Consider the following 18,582-nt stretch of genomic DNA (forward strand, 5'->3'; position numbering starts at 1 on the left):
TGACTAGTGATGAAGAGAGTAGTTAACAAGATATTAACATTGGAAAATAGAAATAAAGTAAGACAAGTGGTAGGTAGAGTGAGAAAAAGGAGATAGAACTCAGTGGCTGTACTTCCCCCAACTTGATAGCTTCTAGAGCAGCTTTGACTGAACTGTGAGTCTAATCCAACTTCAACTAGCCTGACCATAAACTTTGTTGAATAGGAACATTTTTAATCTAATCTTAAATTTGCAGACTGTCTCTGCTTCTTTAATATTAGCTGGAAGCTGATTCCATAAAACAAAATAGAAACGTATTGTACCATCAATAAGACTACTGTCTGTCTTCGCTGCAGTGATTTGTCATCGTGACCCTCATTTTGTTGCGATCGATACGCACTCGACGCTACTATTGGTGTGCATGATTTGGCAACCTGCCACTCCTATTAGTGCGCTTGATACGGCAACAGGACACTCCAATTAGTGCGCTCGATACGGCAACGCGACACTCCCAATGGTGGAGAAAAGTGAGTTTGACTCCTGTGCTGATTTACTGAAGAAAAATTCCTCTGCCAATCTTTAATCTATTCTATTCTATCTATAATCTATTATCCGTTATCTATAATTATCTATTTACATTGAAAACCAGGGAATTTTAATAGTTTTAAGGAGGTGTGTTTTTGCAGGGTCGCCGCTCAGACACGGAGAATAGGAATCTTGAGTGTCCTTATTGTCTGAACAGTTCTAATGTTTGAGTTTCATATACTGTATTGCCATTGTGGTTGTTTATTATGTTTAATTTATTAATTTAACTTCCTATGTTTAAGCAGGACTCTCACATATAACATAGTCCACCTCTCATGAACAACGAGATTTTGGTCTTATTCATTTTAAGTGGGCCGAATCAATTAAATTAAAAATGCGGTTGTAATATCATTCTTTAAATAAGCCATGTAACTTGCGCTGATCCAAGGTTTTGAACAGGCGTGATACTGGTATGTAGCCACCCTGTTCACATCTGATGTTGCTCACCATGGTCCGCAGTGTGCTCAGGGAACTTGTGTGTCTGCTCAGACACATGAAAAATTAGAGGGGACATTGCAGACATACCAGCAAAATTTACCATGGATGTCACCGTCAGTTCAAGAAGTTGTCATTGTATATAGAAAAATGCAAATTTTGCTTTTGTTGAATAAAATTTTAAATGATTCTGCATGCTGCCCTCAAGTATTAAGTTTCTGATGTGAAAATTGAGTGATTTATTAGCTGTTGAAAACTGCAAAATTGCACTAAATTAAAAAAAAAATATATATATATAGGTGATTATCTCTGCATTTGGTGATTTTTGTGCATCTAGCGTAAAATCCGAGAATTTTATAGCCATTTTAAGTTTTGTTATAATTACCGTATTGGCCCGAATATAAGACGGCCCTGACTACTAGACGGCTCCCTCTTTCTCATGACTAAAGTTTGAAAAAAGACTTTTTGAACACCAAATTAATTTTTATACAGAAAATAATTACAGTAGATCCGAAACAAATGAATATACAATATATTCGAGAGAAAAAGCATGTTATTTTGCCTCATTCAAATCTTAATATCTGAACATTTAAATATGTAAACTAAAGTGCAACCACATTCGTAAATGAATGGCTTCTGGTTTTTGAAATGTAAAGAAACCAATCTATTGTGATAAAACAAAAAAATTGCAATAACTGCATTAACCATCAAACTGAAGTCTAACTGTAACTGTAATGGTAAATGGTAAATGGTGTTATACTTATATAGCGCTTTTCCACCTTTCAAGGCGCTCAAAGAGTCTTGAAAAAAATCTGAATAAGGAAAAACAATGCAATAAAATAATGCAAACTGATTAAACTAAAAAGAGTAGTTGAGATGTATCATGACAGAACATCGCTTCAATGATATCTGGCGCCATGTAGCGTCGTGAATGGGGAGAGTAGCTGAGATCTGTCATGACAGAACATCGCTTCAATGATATCTGGCGCTATCTGGCGTCGTGAATGGGTATAATGTCTAGACCGCGAATATAAGACGACTCCCTCTTTTTCAGTGTTATTTCAATGCAAAAAACCCCGTCTTATATTCGGGCCAATACGGTATATAAAAAATATTTAATCGGGATTTTATTAGGAAATGACTTTGAATTTTTGGTGCAGCTCCTCATAGACACTCATATGTGCCTAATGGAGGTGCCCGTTTTGGTTTTAGGTCGCTAAAGGCTTTGATTTTGAAAATATTTTTTTGAAATAGGCCCCCTACGGATCGGCCCCACACCCCGCGCCCCGTCAACTTATAGTGAAGTCTATGATTATACCTCTTGCTTTCATATTGGATGGTAGCTAACTAATAAAGATACATCCTTTGCTCCTGTTTGTATTTATTCATTTTTTTTAGTTTTGCATTCTACATACTAATTAATGTTTTTTTGTGTCCACTGATAGATGGGCATTACACTGGGACTCCTCCATCTTATGGGTATGACGCCGATCGGGCGGAGGAGCAGCGGAGACACCACGACATCTTGCCGTATATCGACGACTCGCCTTCTTCCTCGCCTCATTTGAGCTCCAAGAGCCGAAGCAGCCGGGACACCCTCTCCTCTGGATCGTTGGAGTCCTCCAAGTCGGTCAGTGTGACACTTAATGATTTTATCAACTCAGTATTCCAATAAACCTTAACGTATGATTTTGTTTTAGTTTGCATGTACGCAACTACCTGGTCTGGTTACAGTTTTCAACCTCTTGGGTAGTTAGGTATTTCTTACAATGATATTCCAAAGGGAGATCCAGTTTGTTGATAACTTGTTCATTAAAATGGCGGATGCTGTTCACATATCACTTAATGAACATAAAGAAAAGGTGAAAGGAGAAATTTAAAAAGTTTAATAACCAATCAATTGATAAGAATCAGTGAAATTATAGTAGGTGTGAAAGCTCCTTGAGAGATTGATAACTCGTATCCAGATTTCCAAGAGCTAAATCTGATTACAATTTAACTCTATATTTGGCTTATGCTTAAATTACAATAATTGTTAGCAATTCTTTTGACCTCAATATGCAGAAAGTAGGCTAATATATTCTTACAGGAATACGGTCTCATCAAAAAGCTGTAAATTGACGAGGAATCGACTTTGTCATTTGGGAAGCTTGCTGTCTGACTGAAGCCTCAGGAACTGTCATTTACAGATTGAAGTCATCCCTTTTCAAAAGCAGGCGGTTTCAGTAGGCAAATTTATCACTGTCTCGGTTTCATTTCCAGCAAAGAAAACCAAAAATGTTGCCAGGGAAATCTACCTAAATGATGACTCATCATAGATTACCAAGCATTGACTGAGTTACTTACCGGGTACTCACTATTTATTATCTGTTCATTCTTTCAGTACAGCTTCTCCTCACTTGGATCGTGTGTGAGATTTGGCCTATCCCAGTTGATTTTGGGCAATTATTTAGCTTGGGAAAATGTATGGGCTGCTGTAATGACACTGGGTTTAATTTAGTCGTTCCAAAATGAGCTTAAGTTTTCTTTAGGATGGAGGATATCCGTGCGAGATTGGAACTGGCTAATATAATGCTTACTGCCAGGCTGCCCTTGGAGGAAGTAATCACATCAATGGTCATGAAACCATATCAGTGACACCGCCCCTTGTCGTCCACTGCTTGCTTTGAGTTGACAAGCTTGATTGATGTCTCCGTTCTGCCAATAATGACGATTCTTGACTGCACCTCACCTATGACCTGTCTCATTTCTATTAACGTGTGTGAATGTGTTTTGTAAACATGCAATGAGTAAGTAGAGATTTTAAAGAGGATTTAGCCTCTGCAGTACTAGATTATCCATCAGATAATTTATTTTTTTTTCATAGTTGCCTAACATTCTCTAAATCAGCCATGAAAATGGAGTAAGTACATCTTTAATTTGCCCTTGTACAGATGCCCTCCCAAACCTTCAGCAATCTTCTCCAACTGAGTCAGAGCACATACAAGCTGCGATTGGCTCAATTTAGCGCTGAAGCTTTTATGACGTCACTGTGATGACTCATCACCATCTGAAATAGTGCTCATGTAATTTTCATCTCTAACTCCCCTGCTAGCCATAATCTGATTGAGAGAAAGACCATGGCCAAATTATCTATGCAGGCTGTGTGGTCTTTTCATAAGCTATGAACAAAAAAAAGTTGAATAATTGGTGCTGTAGTACAAAGTAGCTGACATTGCCGGGGCTATGGCAACACATACTGTCTTTGCTGTCTTTTCTCCACACAGACCTAAAAGAATAGCGTTAACGGGCGGTAGTTAATTTTTTTTATTAATCACGTTAAAATATTTGACACAATTAACGCACATGCCCCGCTTAGACAGATTTAAATGACAGTACAGTGAAATGCCAACTTGTTAATTGTGTTTTATGGAGTTTTGCCGCCCTCTGCTGGCGCTTGGGTGCGACTGATTTTATAGGCTTCAGCACCCATGAGCATTGTGTAAGTAATTATTGACATCAACAATGGCGGGCTACTAGTTTATTTTTTGACTGAAAATTTTACAAATTTTATTAAAACAAAAACATTAAGAGGGCTTTTAATATAAAATTTCTATAACTTGTACTAACATTTATCTTTTAAGAACTACAAGCCTTTCTATCCATGGATCGCTTTAACAGAATGTTAATAATGTAAATGCCATCTTGTTGATTTATTGTTATAATAAACAAATACAGTCCTTATGTACCGTATGTTGAATGTATATATCCATCTTGTGTCTTATCTTTCCATTCCAACAATAATTTACAGAAAAATATGGCATATTTTATAAATGGTTTGAATTGCGATTAATTGCGATTAATTACGATTAATTAATTTTTAAGCTGTAATTAACTCGATTAAAAATTTTCATCGTTTGACAGCCCTAATATAAAGAGATTTTGTCTTCAGTATCTGAGATTGGGAGAAGTAGAGAAGTGTTTATTTTAATTTTTTATATGTGTGTATACATATATATATGTATATATATGACTTTTAGATATGTCTACCAGGCCTGAACAATGTTGGAAAAAACTATCTTTGCAATTTTGGGGGGTTTGCGATATATTGCGATATTGTATTGCGACATTAAAACCTTGAAGAATGTTCACCAGATAAGTTGAATAACTGTTTATGATAGGGCTGAACAATATTGGAAAAAATTAACATTATGATATGGCGGAAAACACTTAGGTGACTTGGAAGTTCCGCTCTGAACCCCCAATTTACTTTCAAAATTGTCTGATATGCATGTGTGATACATCATTGGAAAGCTTAAAATCTCAATTTTCTGGAGGAAGAAAATTTTTGAACAGGAGGACATTTTTTTTAAAAAAAAACATTTTTTTAAAACAGCAAAACCCTAACTGGAGGCGAGAGCACGCAAGAGCGGAATTAAAGACGCCATGATTTTAACCAGATAGTATCGCGTACTTAGCTTGTTTCAATCCAAAAACTCCATGTAGCATGTATGACCGAGTCTCAAGACACAGCTGTGAATGGCCACAGTCTAATTTATTTGTGATTTTATGGGTGAAACATGGTGTTATAACAAGGGTCGCGATGCAGAAATCGCAGACAACAAGGACTGGTCGAGATTTTCTTATTCATATATTTACCCTTTTAAACATTATTTTTCAATTTTTCTTTGTTTGGATCGAATATTTATCATCTAAGATATTGGGAAAAATGCGACAGTAACGAAAAAAATACGATTAAGCGATAGTTATGAGGTAGATATCCGTGACTTTTTTACAGATGCCAATTTTTTCATTGTGACGTAATTTGTTTAAAAGTTCAAAATATGCGCGTGAATAATTTTTAAAAGTGTTTTTTTTTCTTTTTTTTTTTTTAACTAAATATGAGACATCAATTAATGATTCTAAGCTAAAAATGTCAGACATTTCGAATAATAAATACGATTACTTACTTTCTTTTTATAGCTAGGGTGAAACAGAAGCGGTTGCGTGACGTCTGTAAACAGGGGTTTTCGAGGTAAAATGGACAAATTAAAAATAATTCAGGGGCTTAATTCGCCATGAATCTGCTATTGCAGCATATAGACATATTGTTCTATCAAACACAACAATTCTTTTGGCTTAAAATACATTAGCTTATTTTAAAGAGAGGTGCAAGAGCAGAAACTGCTTTTTCAGTCTTGTCTGTGTTTTCCGCCATATATATTGCCAAGGCTCCACATTTATTTTTTGCATTGGTTGCACTGGTGCGCCTAACTTTTTTCATAAGGTGCATTAGCACAAAATGTAGGCGCACCCCCATTTTTAATCGCATCACCTTTAACGCCATACTTTTAATCCCTATCCATAACATTCATATATTTAATTCATTCATCTTCCTTACGTGGATCGCGGGGGTGCTGGAGCCTATCACAGCTAACCCGCCAGCCCGTCGCAGGGCACATTTAGACACACAAGCATTAACACACACATTCACATCTACTAGTGTTCAATCAGCAGGAACCCCGAGAAAGCCCACGCAGGCACGGGAAGAACATGCAAACTACACACAGGAACGCCAGAGCCAGGATTGAACCACGATCCCGGAGCTTTGAGGTGGACATTCTAACCACCGTGCCGCCTTAATCATGTGAATTATTTTTAAACAAGAATAAAAATGCTTGTCTTTATTAAATGCTTTATTGAATCCTCTCAGCCTCTCACAACTCCCTCCTGCTAAGCAGTGCGACCAAACTGTTTTTCTTGGCCCGCGTTTGGTACCTAAAGTTAACAATTATTGACAAGTTTGTATCTTTGGACGATTCTGTAGCTCTACGATCAAAGACAACTCGCTCATTGTGTAAGTGAGAGGCTGTTCTCGGCAGCATGAGCGTCAAAGCGTGAGTGAATTTGTGGCGCTGTACGAGCATGAAGCAGAAAAACGCGTTTGCGTGTTATTAAAAATATTGCATGTTCATGCGATGTGAGTACAGTGGTACTTCAACATACAAAGTTCATTCGTTCCAGGACCTTGTTTGGAAGTTGAAATGGTCGTATGTTGAGCAGGATTTTTCTATAAGAATACATTATAATTCCATTATTTTGTTCCACAGCCCGAAACCCTCCACTAAATCCTTAATAAATGCTGCTAGTACTATTGCAAATAGCAATTACACAGAGCAAAACAAGTAGACTATATATACAAATCGGATTAATAATACAATTATAGTAATAATAATAATACTACCTGTAATAATGCAATGAATCTGGTTCTAATGTGGCGGATGTGATTAGGGTGGTGTACCTGAACACACCACGTTGTTATGTCCGCAAATGCGGTAACAAGGTTGGACCATGCAACAGACAACAAGCGGGGATGGCGTACAAGGGTTTAGTAATCACAAACGAAAAACAACACGCGATCGCAGAAAGGTAGGAAAACCAAAAAAGGTCCGTGACAGTTGGTTGACGGGGCTCAATAATACAAACTCGAGGGTAAACTAAGACAATAGGCAGAGAGCTGAAAAAGGCAAAAATTACAATACTCAAATACCTGCACAAGGTAGAGATTCAAAAGAAGGCAGCACACGAACAAAAATCCTAGGCAGGGGATATGCGAATGTAAAGAGACTATAGTGCGAGATGTCAAATGGCGATTATCAAAGCAATATCTCGGCAGCTTTCTTTGAGATCACCCGTGTTGATAAGCCTGCATTGGGTGCAAGTGCGACGTCGGGAGTGTCCCCACCATCAGCTCTGCAACAAAACACAATCTAACCAGCAGGAGAATGTAACACGCGTGGCTGGTGTGTGTTTACCTTCACTTTTCATATTCTGTTGTTGACGTCAGCTATGGCGGACAGTAGGCGTGTTGTGTTAGACAAGTTCTGAAATAATTAAAAACATGACAAAGCTGGTGACTTATAAAGACTGGCGAACGGAGGTCGGAGGAGGACCTTCAAGACATTCTACGGCCATATTGTCGAGCCAGTTCACGGACACGCACACAACACTCATATTTTTCTATCGTTTCCGTCATCATTTCAATGGTAAGCGTCACCTTTTTTTTTCACCACCTGTACTAACATTCTTGGAACCTATGTTGATTTCTCTCACAAAAAAATCCGCCGTGCGTCCATCTTGCTGGAAAACAAACTGCAGCTCTGTCATAAATCGTCGTATTTTGAACATGTCGTCGGATGTAGAAACAAATGGCGAGTCAGATTTTACATTGGATGTCGAAAAGATCGTTTGTCGAAGCGATCGTATGTCGAGGTATTGCGCACCCGGACATCGGAATGCCAATGTTCAAAAGATATATCGTTAAGGCCTAATGTGTACACATGTGGCCTAAGTGAGCAGAAATCGACTCCCTATACCCCTGAACAGGATGAGAGTGTGACCCACGTAAGGTCTGACCAATCATTTCCATTTAATAAACAAGCACAAGTGTGCCTCAGCACACTAAAAGGCTGAAGGCCGTGCCTTTGACTGGCTAACTCAGAGTCCACAATTAATTAATCAATCAGCCCTGATTCAAAGAATAAAAAATTGGGCCCGAGGATGGAAACAACCACAGAGGAAGAGAGTGGCAACCTCTCAGGCTTTCAACCTATAAAAATATGATATTGACTAAATTTCCACCTTCGTTACGTTATTCACGATATTGCTACTTAAGCTCCGATTTGTATTGCAGATAGCATAATGGTCGGAGGCATTGTTGTACACATCTGGCACCATCCCAACATGCATGGTTGAAATATATGGTCCATATAAAATTAAATAAGCAGAAGTAATGCCACATTTAGGGATGGGGGCATTTACTCCTACAGATGAGGAGGGCTCTGTGATGGCTCCATTAGAGAGCAGACACAACAAGAAATGGGAAACAATCTTGTTAGGGATTTCACAAGCAAGGGCTGTCAGAAAAGAGATGCTAAACAGCTTAGACTACGAGAAATAGAAATTTTGAACGGTTAATAAAGTGAATAACGGATTGCAATTTGAGTGTTTATCGGAGCTGACGTTCTCTTGCACTCTGCGGGAACTGTAGGCAGAGGTTGGGCATAATGTTATTACAATCGATGCAGTTCGGTTTCCAAATGTGCCTCCTGAGCTGCAGTTGTTATGATGGATTTTTGAATACATTTACTTAATATGACGAAAGTTACCGATTGATTCTATTTCTGTAACATTATTATTTGTTACCAGATGAGAAAGACTTATTGTTTGTCTTTGAATTATTGTCCATGTCTCCAAATTAAACTGGCGATATAGTATGGTGTCCGAAGATATAATAACTAATGCTGGGTCTATAGTTAGCCTGGATAATTTTTTCCAAACAGCCAGAAAAAAAAACAGCAGAATGTATTTACTGTTTGATGAGACACACTTTTGACTTCTCTTGGTCCATGGTCAGACATGCTTGACCCATTTTCCCACTTAGGCCGTTTTCGCACTTAAAATGCGTACGACAGGATAAAAAAAAAGCCTTAAATAGCATTATTATGTGAATTAGAATCATATTTTGAGACGATTCGACCATATATTTTATTCTACCAGAGTTTTTTGTCATTTCTGAAAGCGTGAACAAACAGGAGAATTCACAGCTAGCCGACATGCTAACCCGAAACGAGTGCTGTTTCAGTCTTATTCTCAGCTTGCGAAGCGAAAAATCACACAAAACTACCCAGGATCATATCACATGCCGGCCGCCATGTCGATTGTCTTCGCCGATCAACAACCCGCCAGGCGGCGAGCAAGTTACAGCTCGTCGGACTCGTTCCCCTGCTATGGGCAAGAGAGCTCGTTTGCCGGGGAAGCAGCTGCAGAATGACCGCCGGACAAACCGGCCGACGTCAGAGGAGTGCGTAGCTGCCACATTGTCAACACAAATATGGCGTAAAATAATGCTTAACTACACGGCGAAGGATGTAAACGGTGTGAGAGCGGCTTGCAGTTGTTGTGCAACTAACATGGCAGGGTTTGTCTGAGGAGAGCTTTTCTACATGTCCGCCCATGATCAAACGTAGGTAAATATTCCTTTATTTAAAAAGTTTGTTGTGTTTAGTTTGTAGTCGCTGTATTCGCGGCTATTTTTAACACAAAGTTGCAATTTCTTGTGTCAAAGTCTTGTGCTAAATGGAATATCAAATATTAGAAATGCATTTATTTAGTACGAGATTGCGAAATTACTTCACAATGGTCAAAACTGTCCACGTCTTGCACCTCCCAAACTATATTTTATTCTACCAGAGTTTTTTGTCATTTCTGAAAGCGTGAACAAACAGGAGGATTCACAGCTAGCCGACATGCTAACATGAACCGAGTGCTGTTTCAGTCTTATTCTCGGCTTTCGAAGCGAAAAATCACACAAAACTACCCAGGATCATATCACTTGCCGGCCGGCATGTCGATTGTCTTCGCCGATCGACAACCCGCCTGGCGGCGAGCAAGTTACAGCTCGTCGGACTCGTTCCCCTGCTGTGGGCAAGAGAGCTCGTTTGCCGGGGAAGCAGCTGCAGAATGAACAAACCGGCCGTCGTCAGAGGAGTGCGTAGCTGCCACATTGTCAACACAAATATGGCGTAAAATAATGCTTAACTACACGGTGAAGGATGTAAACGGTGTGAGAGCGGCTTGCAGTTGTTGTGCAGCTAACATGGCAGGGTTTGTCTGAGGAGAGCTTTTCTACATGTCCGTCCATGATCAAACTTAGGTAAATATTCCTTTATTTAAAGAAAGTTTGTTGTGTTTAGTTTGTAGTCGCTGTATTTGCGGCCATTTTTAACACAAAGTTGCAATTTCTGATGGGGTGAAACATTTGACAGAACACCGGGCACATGAAGATGCGATAAGCCGAGTATAGCGCTCTCCCAGCGGTGGGGTGGTTGGGTGCAACAAGCCGCTGGTCATCAGCCGAGTGTCATTCTTGGTGGACAAGGAGCATGTCAGCCACAAAATGCAAGCCACCTTCGTATTAAAACGTGTGTCATGATCTCAGTATTTGAAATAATACAAAACACGATGTTTACTCACTTCCTCGTAAGTCCAATGGTCCCGCAGTTTTCACACACTTGTTTTGGCTGATCTCGGGGTGAACGGGAACTTTCTAACACGCCTCTCCCTGGTGCAGCTACAAAAGCCTGCAGCTGTTTTGCTGGCGTAATACAAAAAAATTAAACGAATTAATCCGCAAAATCAGCTGAATCTGAAGTCCATCTGCATACTTTAAAGCAGGGGTGGGCAAACTATTCCACAAAGGGCCGCTGTGGGTGCGGGTTTTTGCTGCAACCCACCAAGAGGACACCTTTTCGCCAATCTGGTGTGTTATAAGTGCAATCAGTTGATTAAAGTCAGGTGCTTCTTGTTTCCATTGAAACCTCATTGGTTAAAAGCTCTGTGCTGGATCAGTTGGAACAAAGACCAGGACCCACTGCGGCCCTCGAGGACCGGTTTGCCCACCCCTGCTATAAAGCAATGCTGTATTGTGAGATGCTGACCCGGGTGACGTCACATTCGCATTCGTCCTAACCCGAGACTGGAGCCGGAAGTAACTCATTTTCATGGCGTGGGATTCAAAAATTGAATATATAAAACGTTCGCTTCCACACACATCCAAGCGGTCCACTTCATTCAGGAGCATAAAACACTGCCCCTTCCGTATACAGTACACCTGAACACTGTTTAAAACACGGCATTTAAAAGGGCAGCCCTTATATGTGAATTCCCCGGGTCGACTGACACCAAGATGACGCGGACATTTACCGAGTCGTGTCTTAGTATGATGTCCGGGACTTTCCCGGGAAGCGGTGTTTGTGAAAGGAAGTGTCCAATTCACGGGTGACAAGAAGATAGCTAATGACGAAAATAACATGGCGGGCTGGTTGTCACTTCCTCTTTCTTCGCAGTATGGCGAAAAGCGTTAAACAAACATCGCAATTATCAACATAGCAAGCTGGAAATAGGGAAATTAAACTAAAAACATAACGAAATTAAATTGCTACTGGATTGTAAAGCCGGGGAGAGAGTTCATCGTCCATCTTTGGAAATGTGTGGTTTATTTTTTTGCCGATGTTAGGGTCTGCAACTGCAGAAACAAGATTTTACCTCAAAGCAGAAAACAACGGAGGGATACGTTCAGGGGTTTATTTAATACAAACAAAAATACACACGATCACGGAAAAGGGGTAATAACACAATGGGTCCGATACTGTAGATCGACGGGGATCAGTAATACTAACCTAGGCGGTAGGCAGACTGCCAATAAGACATCAAAACAAATACACTCAAATACCAGCACAATGTAGGGGATTTCAAATTAAGGGTGGCAGACGAACAAGCTAGCAAATTCACGAAATCCGAAAGTACATCGTGTCAAGTAGCGCCCAGCAAGTTAATATCTCGGCACCCTTCTCTTGGATCACCTGGACTTAAATACAGTCTTGATGAGCTTTAATTGGCTGCAGGTACGAGGTCAGGAACGGTCCCATAACCTCTGTAACAAAACACGATCCGACCAACAGAATGTGACCGCTAATGTTGACCAAAAGTTACATAATGTCTGGGTTATAAAATCGCGCTAGGAGCCCTCCCCGCACAGAGAGCGGCGAGTGGACAACACAGGACAACTCTGTGAAAGTGTCCGACCCACGTCATTCCCGGGATATCTCTCCATGTGTGAAAGCAATGATGCAAGTAAATTCCATGTCACCTTACACAGGAACTTAACGCGATATGTGTGTGAAAGGGGATTTACAGTACAGTGACGCAGTCATCATGTGTTTTGGCGATTGCGATAGAGTCTGCACCACTGACCAAATATGTTCTGTGTACTGCAGAAAACCATGGTTCCAAAATAAAGTAGGTGCACAAGTTATAACATTGGTACAAAAACCTAAATATAGCTAAAAATGCTGTTCTATTAGGCCCTTTCCGTGAAAGAAAGCTCAGTGTGAAGCCAAGATAGACTCATTAGCGTCATGGTCGATGAATAAAAGATGATATGTCTGGAGATGTGGGTATATCCTCGTCTGTGTCTGGGCTCCTTTTATTACAGCTGGATGTTTCCCTCTTTGTACTTTGCTTTGGATTTTCTCAATGTTTGAAGTGGACTCTTGTGTTTCTTTTCCAGCTGTTGCAGTTATATTGAGGTAATCTCATACTGCATATAGCTCCAGCTAAGTCATTTAGCTAAGCAAGGGTTCAATTCATTTTTCACTCTTTCACAAAGAATCTCAGGTCAGTGCTTTCTTTGGTGTTTCCTTTTAACCTCACTCTGATAGGGTGGTTTAATACTTTTAAAAGCCATCACCAATCACTGATACGTTACTTATTCAACTTCAAAATCCTTTCCATTTTACTTGTCTCAGAATGTTTATACTTTATGTCCAATTGGGGCCTTACTCAAGGGATTGTTACATGCAGTGTAGAACGATAATACACTTACTCTTCACTTAAGAATAACAAGAGAAGAATGACTGTATGAATAAACCATCAACGCTAATGTAAACATAGATGGAAGGTAGAAAAAAAAGGTTTGTTTTTTTTAATTTATGCTTTGCCGTAGTGGTTTGTAAAGGGTTTTACACCAAATACTACATAGAAACGCTGAACCACTTAGAGTATAACCATAATGATGACATTAAAAATGCAGCACAGTTGGCACGGGTGTTCATATTATAATAAGCCACTGTATATAAGTTTAACACCATTTAACACCATTTCAAGTAATGGGGTTTAAGAAAAAAGGATGTGCTTATAAGAAAATGGAAAAACTGCAGTTCAATAGTTATTCAATAAAGGATTTTGGACATAAGATATACATTTTAAAATAACTGTTACTTAATGTAAATTTGTTGACCACTTCATCAGGGACATATTGTACAGCGGACGAATAGAACGTAATGCTTAACTCATTTGCTCCTAAAAACGTATAAATACGTTCTATTTTTAATTGTTTCAGTGTCCCAAAGACGTATTTATACGTCTTTTACGTTTTTTTTTTTTCATAAAAGACATCTCTTGGTCCTGATTCAACTGAGGACCAAAGTACAAAGCTTAAAATCCATTTTAAAGCAATAAAACTGGCCACTGGAGGGCTGTAGCGCATTTGGTAAGACCCGAAACCCGATTCAACAGCAATGAAGGGGTGGGCCGCACGGTCGGAGTGCTGGCGGAATGATACCAGGCGGCGGACGACCGAGCAGAACAACCGAGAGGACGCCCGGGATGCCAGGTGCTAGACGACCGAGCAGAACGACTGGAATCACCAGTGCAGCGGGCTCGCCGAGCAGATCCCGCAGAGACAAAAAAAAAAATCCATCTTTATGAGACAGGCAACGATGAGGGAAAAGTTTACCCGGCTGACGCGGCGACAGCAGCGTCATCTCGGCGTCATCTCTCAGTTAGTTATGTGTAAATAAGTTGTTACTTTGATATCAAAAGCTCTATTTGTTATGTTCACTATGATGTTTTGTAAAAGGAAAACATTATTCAGATGTTTGGGATGTAACTAAAGCAAAAAATAGCTGTCAAAGTTATGTTTGAAATGTTTGCTTTCACAAAAAGCTCAATTTCTCTGTTTTTTCATCAGAAATTGGGGAAAATTGCTCAAACTAAGCTATTTTCTAATGCAGATTTTAAAGAATGGAAAAAGATATGAACTCACTTTATTTTGCTGCTAAAAAAAGAGAGTCTTTCTTTTGGTGGGTTCCATGTTTATATAGCAATAGTAAAGAATTTTCTGTGGGCCTTGCAAAATCAGTCAAAATCCAGTAAAACGGCCGGGGGCGAAGGGCCTTGCTCTGGTGAAAATGGCTGGGAGTGAATGATTAAAAAAGTCATCCAGTGTCAATCATTTTTTTACCATTGACTTCAATGGCGCTGGAGTGGCATCACTCACTAAAAACCCTGAAAAAAAACACGATTTGGAAATACCGCATCCTTCTGCCATCTCGACATGGGAAAACAACATAAAGAAGTGGCCGAGGGTTACCACAAGTAAAATATTATTGTATTTTATTGACTCTATGGCAGTGGATGGAAACACCATCAGGAACCTGAAAAGCTCTGAGGCATTCCAGTACCTGCACAGCCACAAAGTTTGATGTGTCCTCATACACGAACACGGGAATTTTGTCTTCATGAAGGCGGGTGTAGAACCAAGCCAGTGCCTCAATGCTCCGTACCACAAGCCAATGGGTGCTGATAACACGGGAGGGAGACGTCGAAACTGCAGTCTGTACAGGCGTTCGTGTAGTCATGCTGCCGATGTCTTATGGAAGGTATGTTCTCCAGAAATACGAAACCTAAAATCTGGCACATGAAACAACTTGTTGCCTTTGCTGTTGATATTACGATGATGATTGTAAATATGAAATTTAATCATTTTTACTACAAATACTGCTGCTGCTAGCCTGTTGTTAATCAGTCCGTGTTGGATGGCACCGCATAAATGCAAGTGTTACAAGTTTTTTGTTCGTTTGTTTACAGGTGGGAAAACGCTGTTAGGCAAGGGAAGATAAGTTGATGTATGAATTTAATTGACTTTCATTTCTAGGAATTGTTGGATTTTTTGATCGGTCACGTGATAAAAAGAATTCTGAAGCGATGAACAATAAATCAAGAACCTTTTGTGTTGTTATTGGAGATTTCCGTAGAGTCGGCGGTGCAACCATTAGCTGAATGAAACCTTGTGCAGGTGACAGATATTATCTGAATTAGCCCGACGATGAGGTAACAGGCAGAAAATGAACAGACGCGTTTTCAGAAATGTTTCCGATAGGCAGAAATTCTTGACCTCCCGACCCAACAACATGCACCTTAAGTGATGTGTAACCAAATATGAACAAAGTCCTTTTGTATTACTTCTGGTATATTTCAGAATGTGTGCATACTCAATACTTACATAGATATAAACATTTTTCAGCAGTAAATCTTCTGGTTTCTGTAGACAGTGCCAGCAGTAAACCTTAGCAGGGGGCTTACAACTTCAGTTGTCAGTCCTCTTTCGAAACTTGTGCTCCATCTCTCTTTTCACTCCCAACTGAAAAGACAAAATGCTGCCGGGTTTTTGAAGATGTCTGCTATTCTTTCTTTTGTGTGTTTGTTTACGTGTGTGCATGTGTCTGCCCTGTTCTCCATTTCATTCTCTTTCATCCTGCCTCTTTCCTCTTCCTCGTAGCCTAAAGGATGGGATGCTTCCGACCTACGTTGTGTGTGAGTGTGTCTATACTCTTTCTCATTCAGTCACTCACAGGTATTTATACACCAACCTTCCTACTCCTCTGGGACATCCTGCCTGTTTGCGTTATTTCAAAGTTCAAGGCAAAGCAAGGCAGCCGGAGGAATCTTGCTTTCAGTGTCTCTGTTTTACGTCGTGTTCATTCTCCTCAGGAATCTTTGACCGGCCCTACGGCAGGGGAGTAATGGAGGGTTTCTAGAAAAAAAAGAGGCTTGCTGATTATGTCTAGCTTTTATTGAACAATGTTAATCCTGGATGTTTTGTCAAAAAAGCATGTCTTTTAATGGATGGTGTTTGTTTCAGACGGAATGTGACCTGGAGAAAGGTTTGGAAATGAGGAAGTGGGTCCTGTCTGGGATTTTGGCCAGCGAAGAAACATACCTCAGTCACCTGGAGGCATTGCTACTGGTGAGACACAGTACTCATTTCCTCTATTTAGCAAGAGATCTGTTACTCATCTAGTCTGCTGTAGTTATTTTAAAACTTTTCTGTTTCTGGCTCCTCTCTGTACAACATGTTGTGATTGAAACCCTTTTGAAAGAAACCTTTGACTGACATCAAAATGTCAATAAGGAACATAAACCGCAAGCATATTCTGACCTGTTTCTTGCACCTTCTCTACCTTTCAGCCAATGAAGCCTTTGAAAGCGGCGGCCACAACGTCGCAGCCTGTGCTTTCCATATCCCAGATCGAAACTATCTTCTTCAAAGTGCCTGAGCTCTACGAGATCCACAAGGAGTTCTACGATGGACTCCTGCCTCGCGTCCAGCAGTGGAGCCACCACCAGAGAGTTGGGGATCTCTTCCAAAAACTGGTAGGGAGAATGAAAGATATCTAACGTTTGTATGTGTATGAACTTGCACAACTTGCTTATCAGAGTAATGAGGCTGATCCTGGAAAATGTTGACAAGACAGACACTGAGGAAGTCCAAGCTAATGATCTGATCTCTGATTTCCTTGAACACTGTAAACTAAAACAGAAACACTCGGCAGTTTTTCTTTTATTCTTGGAAATACAGTATTGCATAATATCAAAACACTGAATAGCTAACTCTTTACATTAGAAATCAGCTGCCTACTCTACTCAAAAGAAAAACTTCTTTGATGACGAAAATGTACATATCATGGAGAAAGATTTTACAAACAAGTGGGTGAGGTTATACGACACCACCTATCCACAACACACAATGCAGTCCTTTCATCTATTGCAAAGAGATTTAGTAATGTAGCTTTTAACAAAAACAATACAGCCACTTTTGACCTTCTTGTTCTAAACCATTGTTACAAATTAAGGGAATTATAACCAGTGTTGTTAATAACGGCGTTACAATATAACGGCGTTATGTATGTATGTATGTTGGCGTTATCTTGGCAACGCCGTTACCGTTACTGAGGCGGGAAAGGCGTGCGTTACTATGCGTTACTAAGTTGGTTGAATAAAAAAAGTCTGAGAGAAACGGACTCACGGGGACGAGAGCAGAGCAGCAGTGGGGAAGACGCCGTTGCAACCGCGATGCTAGGTGGCTCCAATAATACCTGACTGTAGCCATAGCCGACAAACTACGCCCACATGACACGGTAGATATCATATTATAGAACTAGATGCAAAAACTGACACAGCTGCATTGCCAACATGTTTTAAGGACTACATGCGTTACTAAACAGCCGCCATCTTAAAGCAGTAGACCTCTCAGGAAGGCCCTGATGTAGACATCCTTCCTAGCGAACCTAAGTAACTTTTTTTTTTTTTTTTTTTTTAATCTAAAATGCTTCTAAATCGGCAAAATCTTAACTTAAATCTATCTTTAAATGATGAAACAGTTTTAAAACTTACACATGTTTAAAGTAGACAGAAGGGAACTAATGCAATAACGGGAGCAATTTTAACAACTTTAACGGTTGATTCACAACTTTAAATGACTTCCACACATAGCAAAGGTTACTAGCTAGTTATCGCAATACCCTTGTGTCTAGTTAAGTGGAGGGTAAAGGGGCTAGGGCCAATTGTCCCCCAAATCCTTTAAACTTTACATTGTGTGACCTGTTTTGTTTTGTTGTTTTTTGTTTCTTGTTTTTTTTTTTTTTTTTTTTGAAAAAAAAAAAAATTATCACTAGTTACTTTGCCAAGTAACTAATTACTCTTACATTCAGGTAACTGAGTTACTAACGCAATTACTTTTTGGGAGAAGTAATTTGTAACTGTAATTAATTACTATTTTAAAGTAAAATTAACAACACTGCATATACTGTATATAGATATAACTAGATGCAAAATGACAGACACGGCACTAGATGCGTTAGTAAACAGCCGCCATCTTAAAGCAGTAGACCTTTTATTACGGCTCTTTTGTAGAGAACCTTC

At 39.7% G+C, this 18,582-nt stretch overlaps 1 protein-coding gene and 1 long non-coding RNA gene across 6 annotated transcripts in view; one reads left to right on the plus strand and one right to left on the minus strand.

Annotated features, from left to right (window-relative positions):
* Window positions 1–18,582, plus strand: part of bcr (BCR activator of RhoGEF and GTPase) — a 172,708-nt gene that overhangs the window by 86,635 nt on the left and 67,491 nt on the right. Inside the window, exons 3-5 of one of the 3 annotated variants that reach the window (XM_057818080.1) lie at window positions 2,445–2,629; window positions 16,523–16,627; window positions 16,849–17,034. In XM_057818080.1, coding sequence (XP_057674063.1) covers window positions 2,445–2,629; window positions 16,523–16,627; window positions 16,849–17,034 — 476 coding nt within the window. Of the gene's footprint in view, window positions 1–2,444; window positions 2,630–15,053; window positions 15,261–16,090; window positions 16,195–16,522; window positions 16,628–16,848; window positions 17,035–18,582 lie in introns of those variants that run through there. The other 2 variants (XM_057818082.1, XM_057818083.1) reach the window with 2 other exon arrangements.
* Window positions 11,039–17,843, minus strand: LOC130905069 (uncharacterized). 3 transcript variants are annotated; one of them, XR_009061021.1, is made up of 4 exons: window positions 17,687–17,843; window positions 16,820–17,031; window positions 15,884–16,414; window positions 15,069–15,291 (listed from the first exon to the last, which is right to left on the minus strand). It is a non-coding gene; the product is annotated as an uncharacterized LOC130905069 (long non-coding RNA). The 3 variants fall into 3 exon arrangements; XR_009061022.1 differs by lacking the exon at window positions 15,069–15,291 and adding an exon at window positions 11,039–11,134 and having other exon boundaries at window positions 15,884–17,031; XR_009061020.1 differs by having other exon boundaries at window positions 15,884–17,031.

The sequence above is a fragment of the Corythoichthys intestinalis genome, chromosome 17 (genome assembly GCF_030265065.1).
Source record: "Corythoichthys intestinalis isolate RoL2023-P3 chromosome 17, ASM3026506v1, whole genome shotgun sequence".
Taxonomy (NCBI): Eukaryota; Metazoa; Chordata; class Actinopteri; order Syngnathiformes; family Syngnathidae; genus Corythoichthys; species Corythoichthys intestinalis.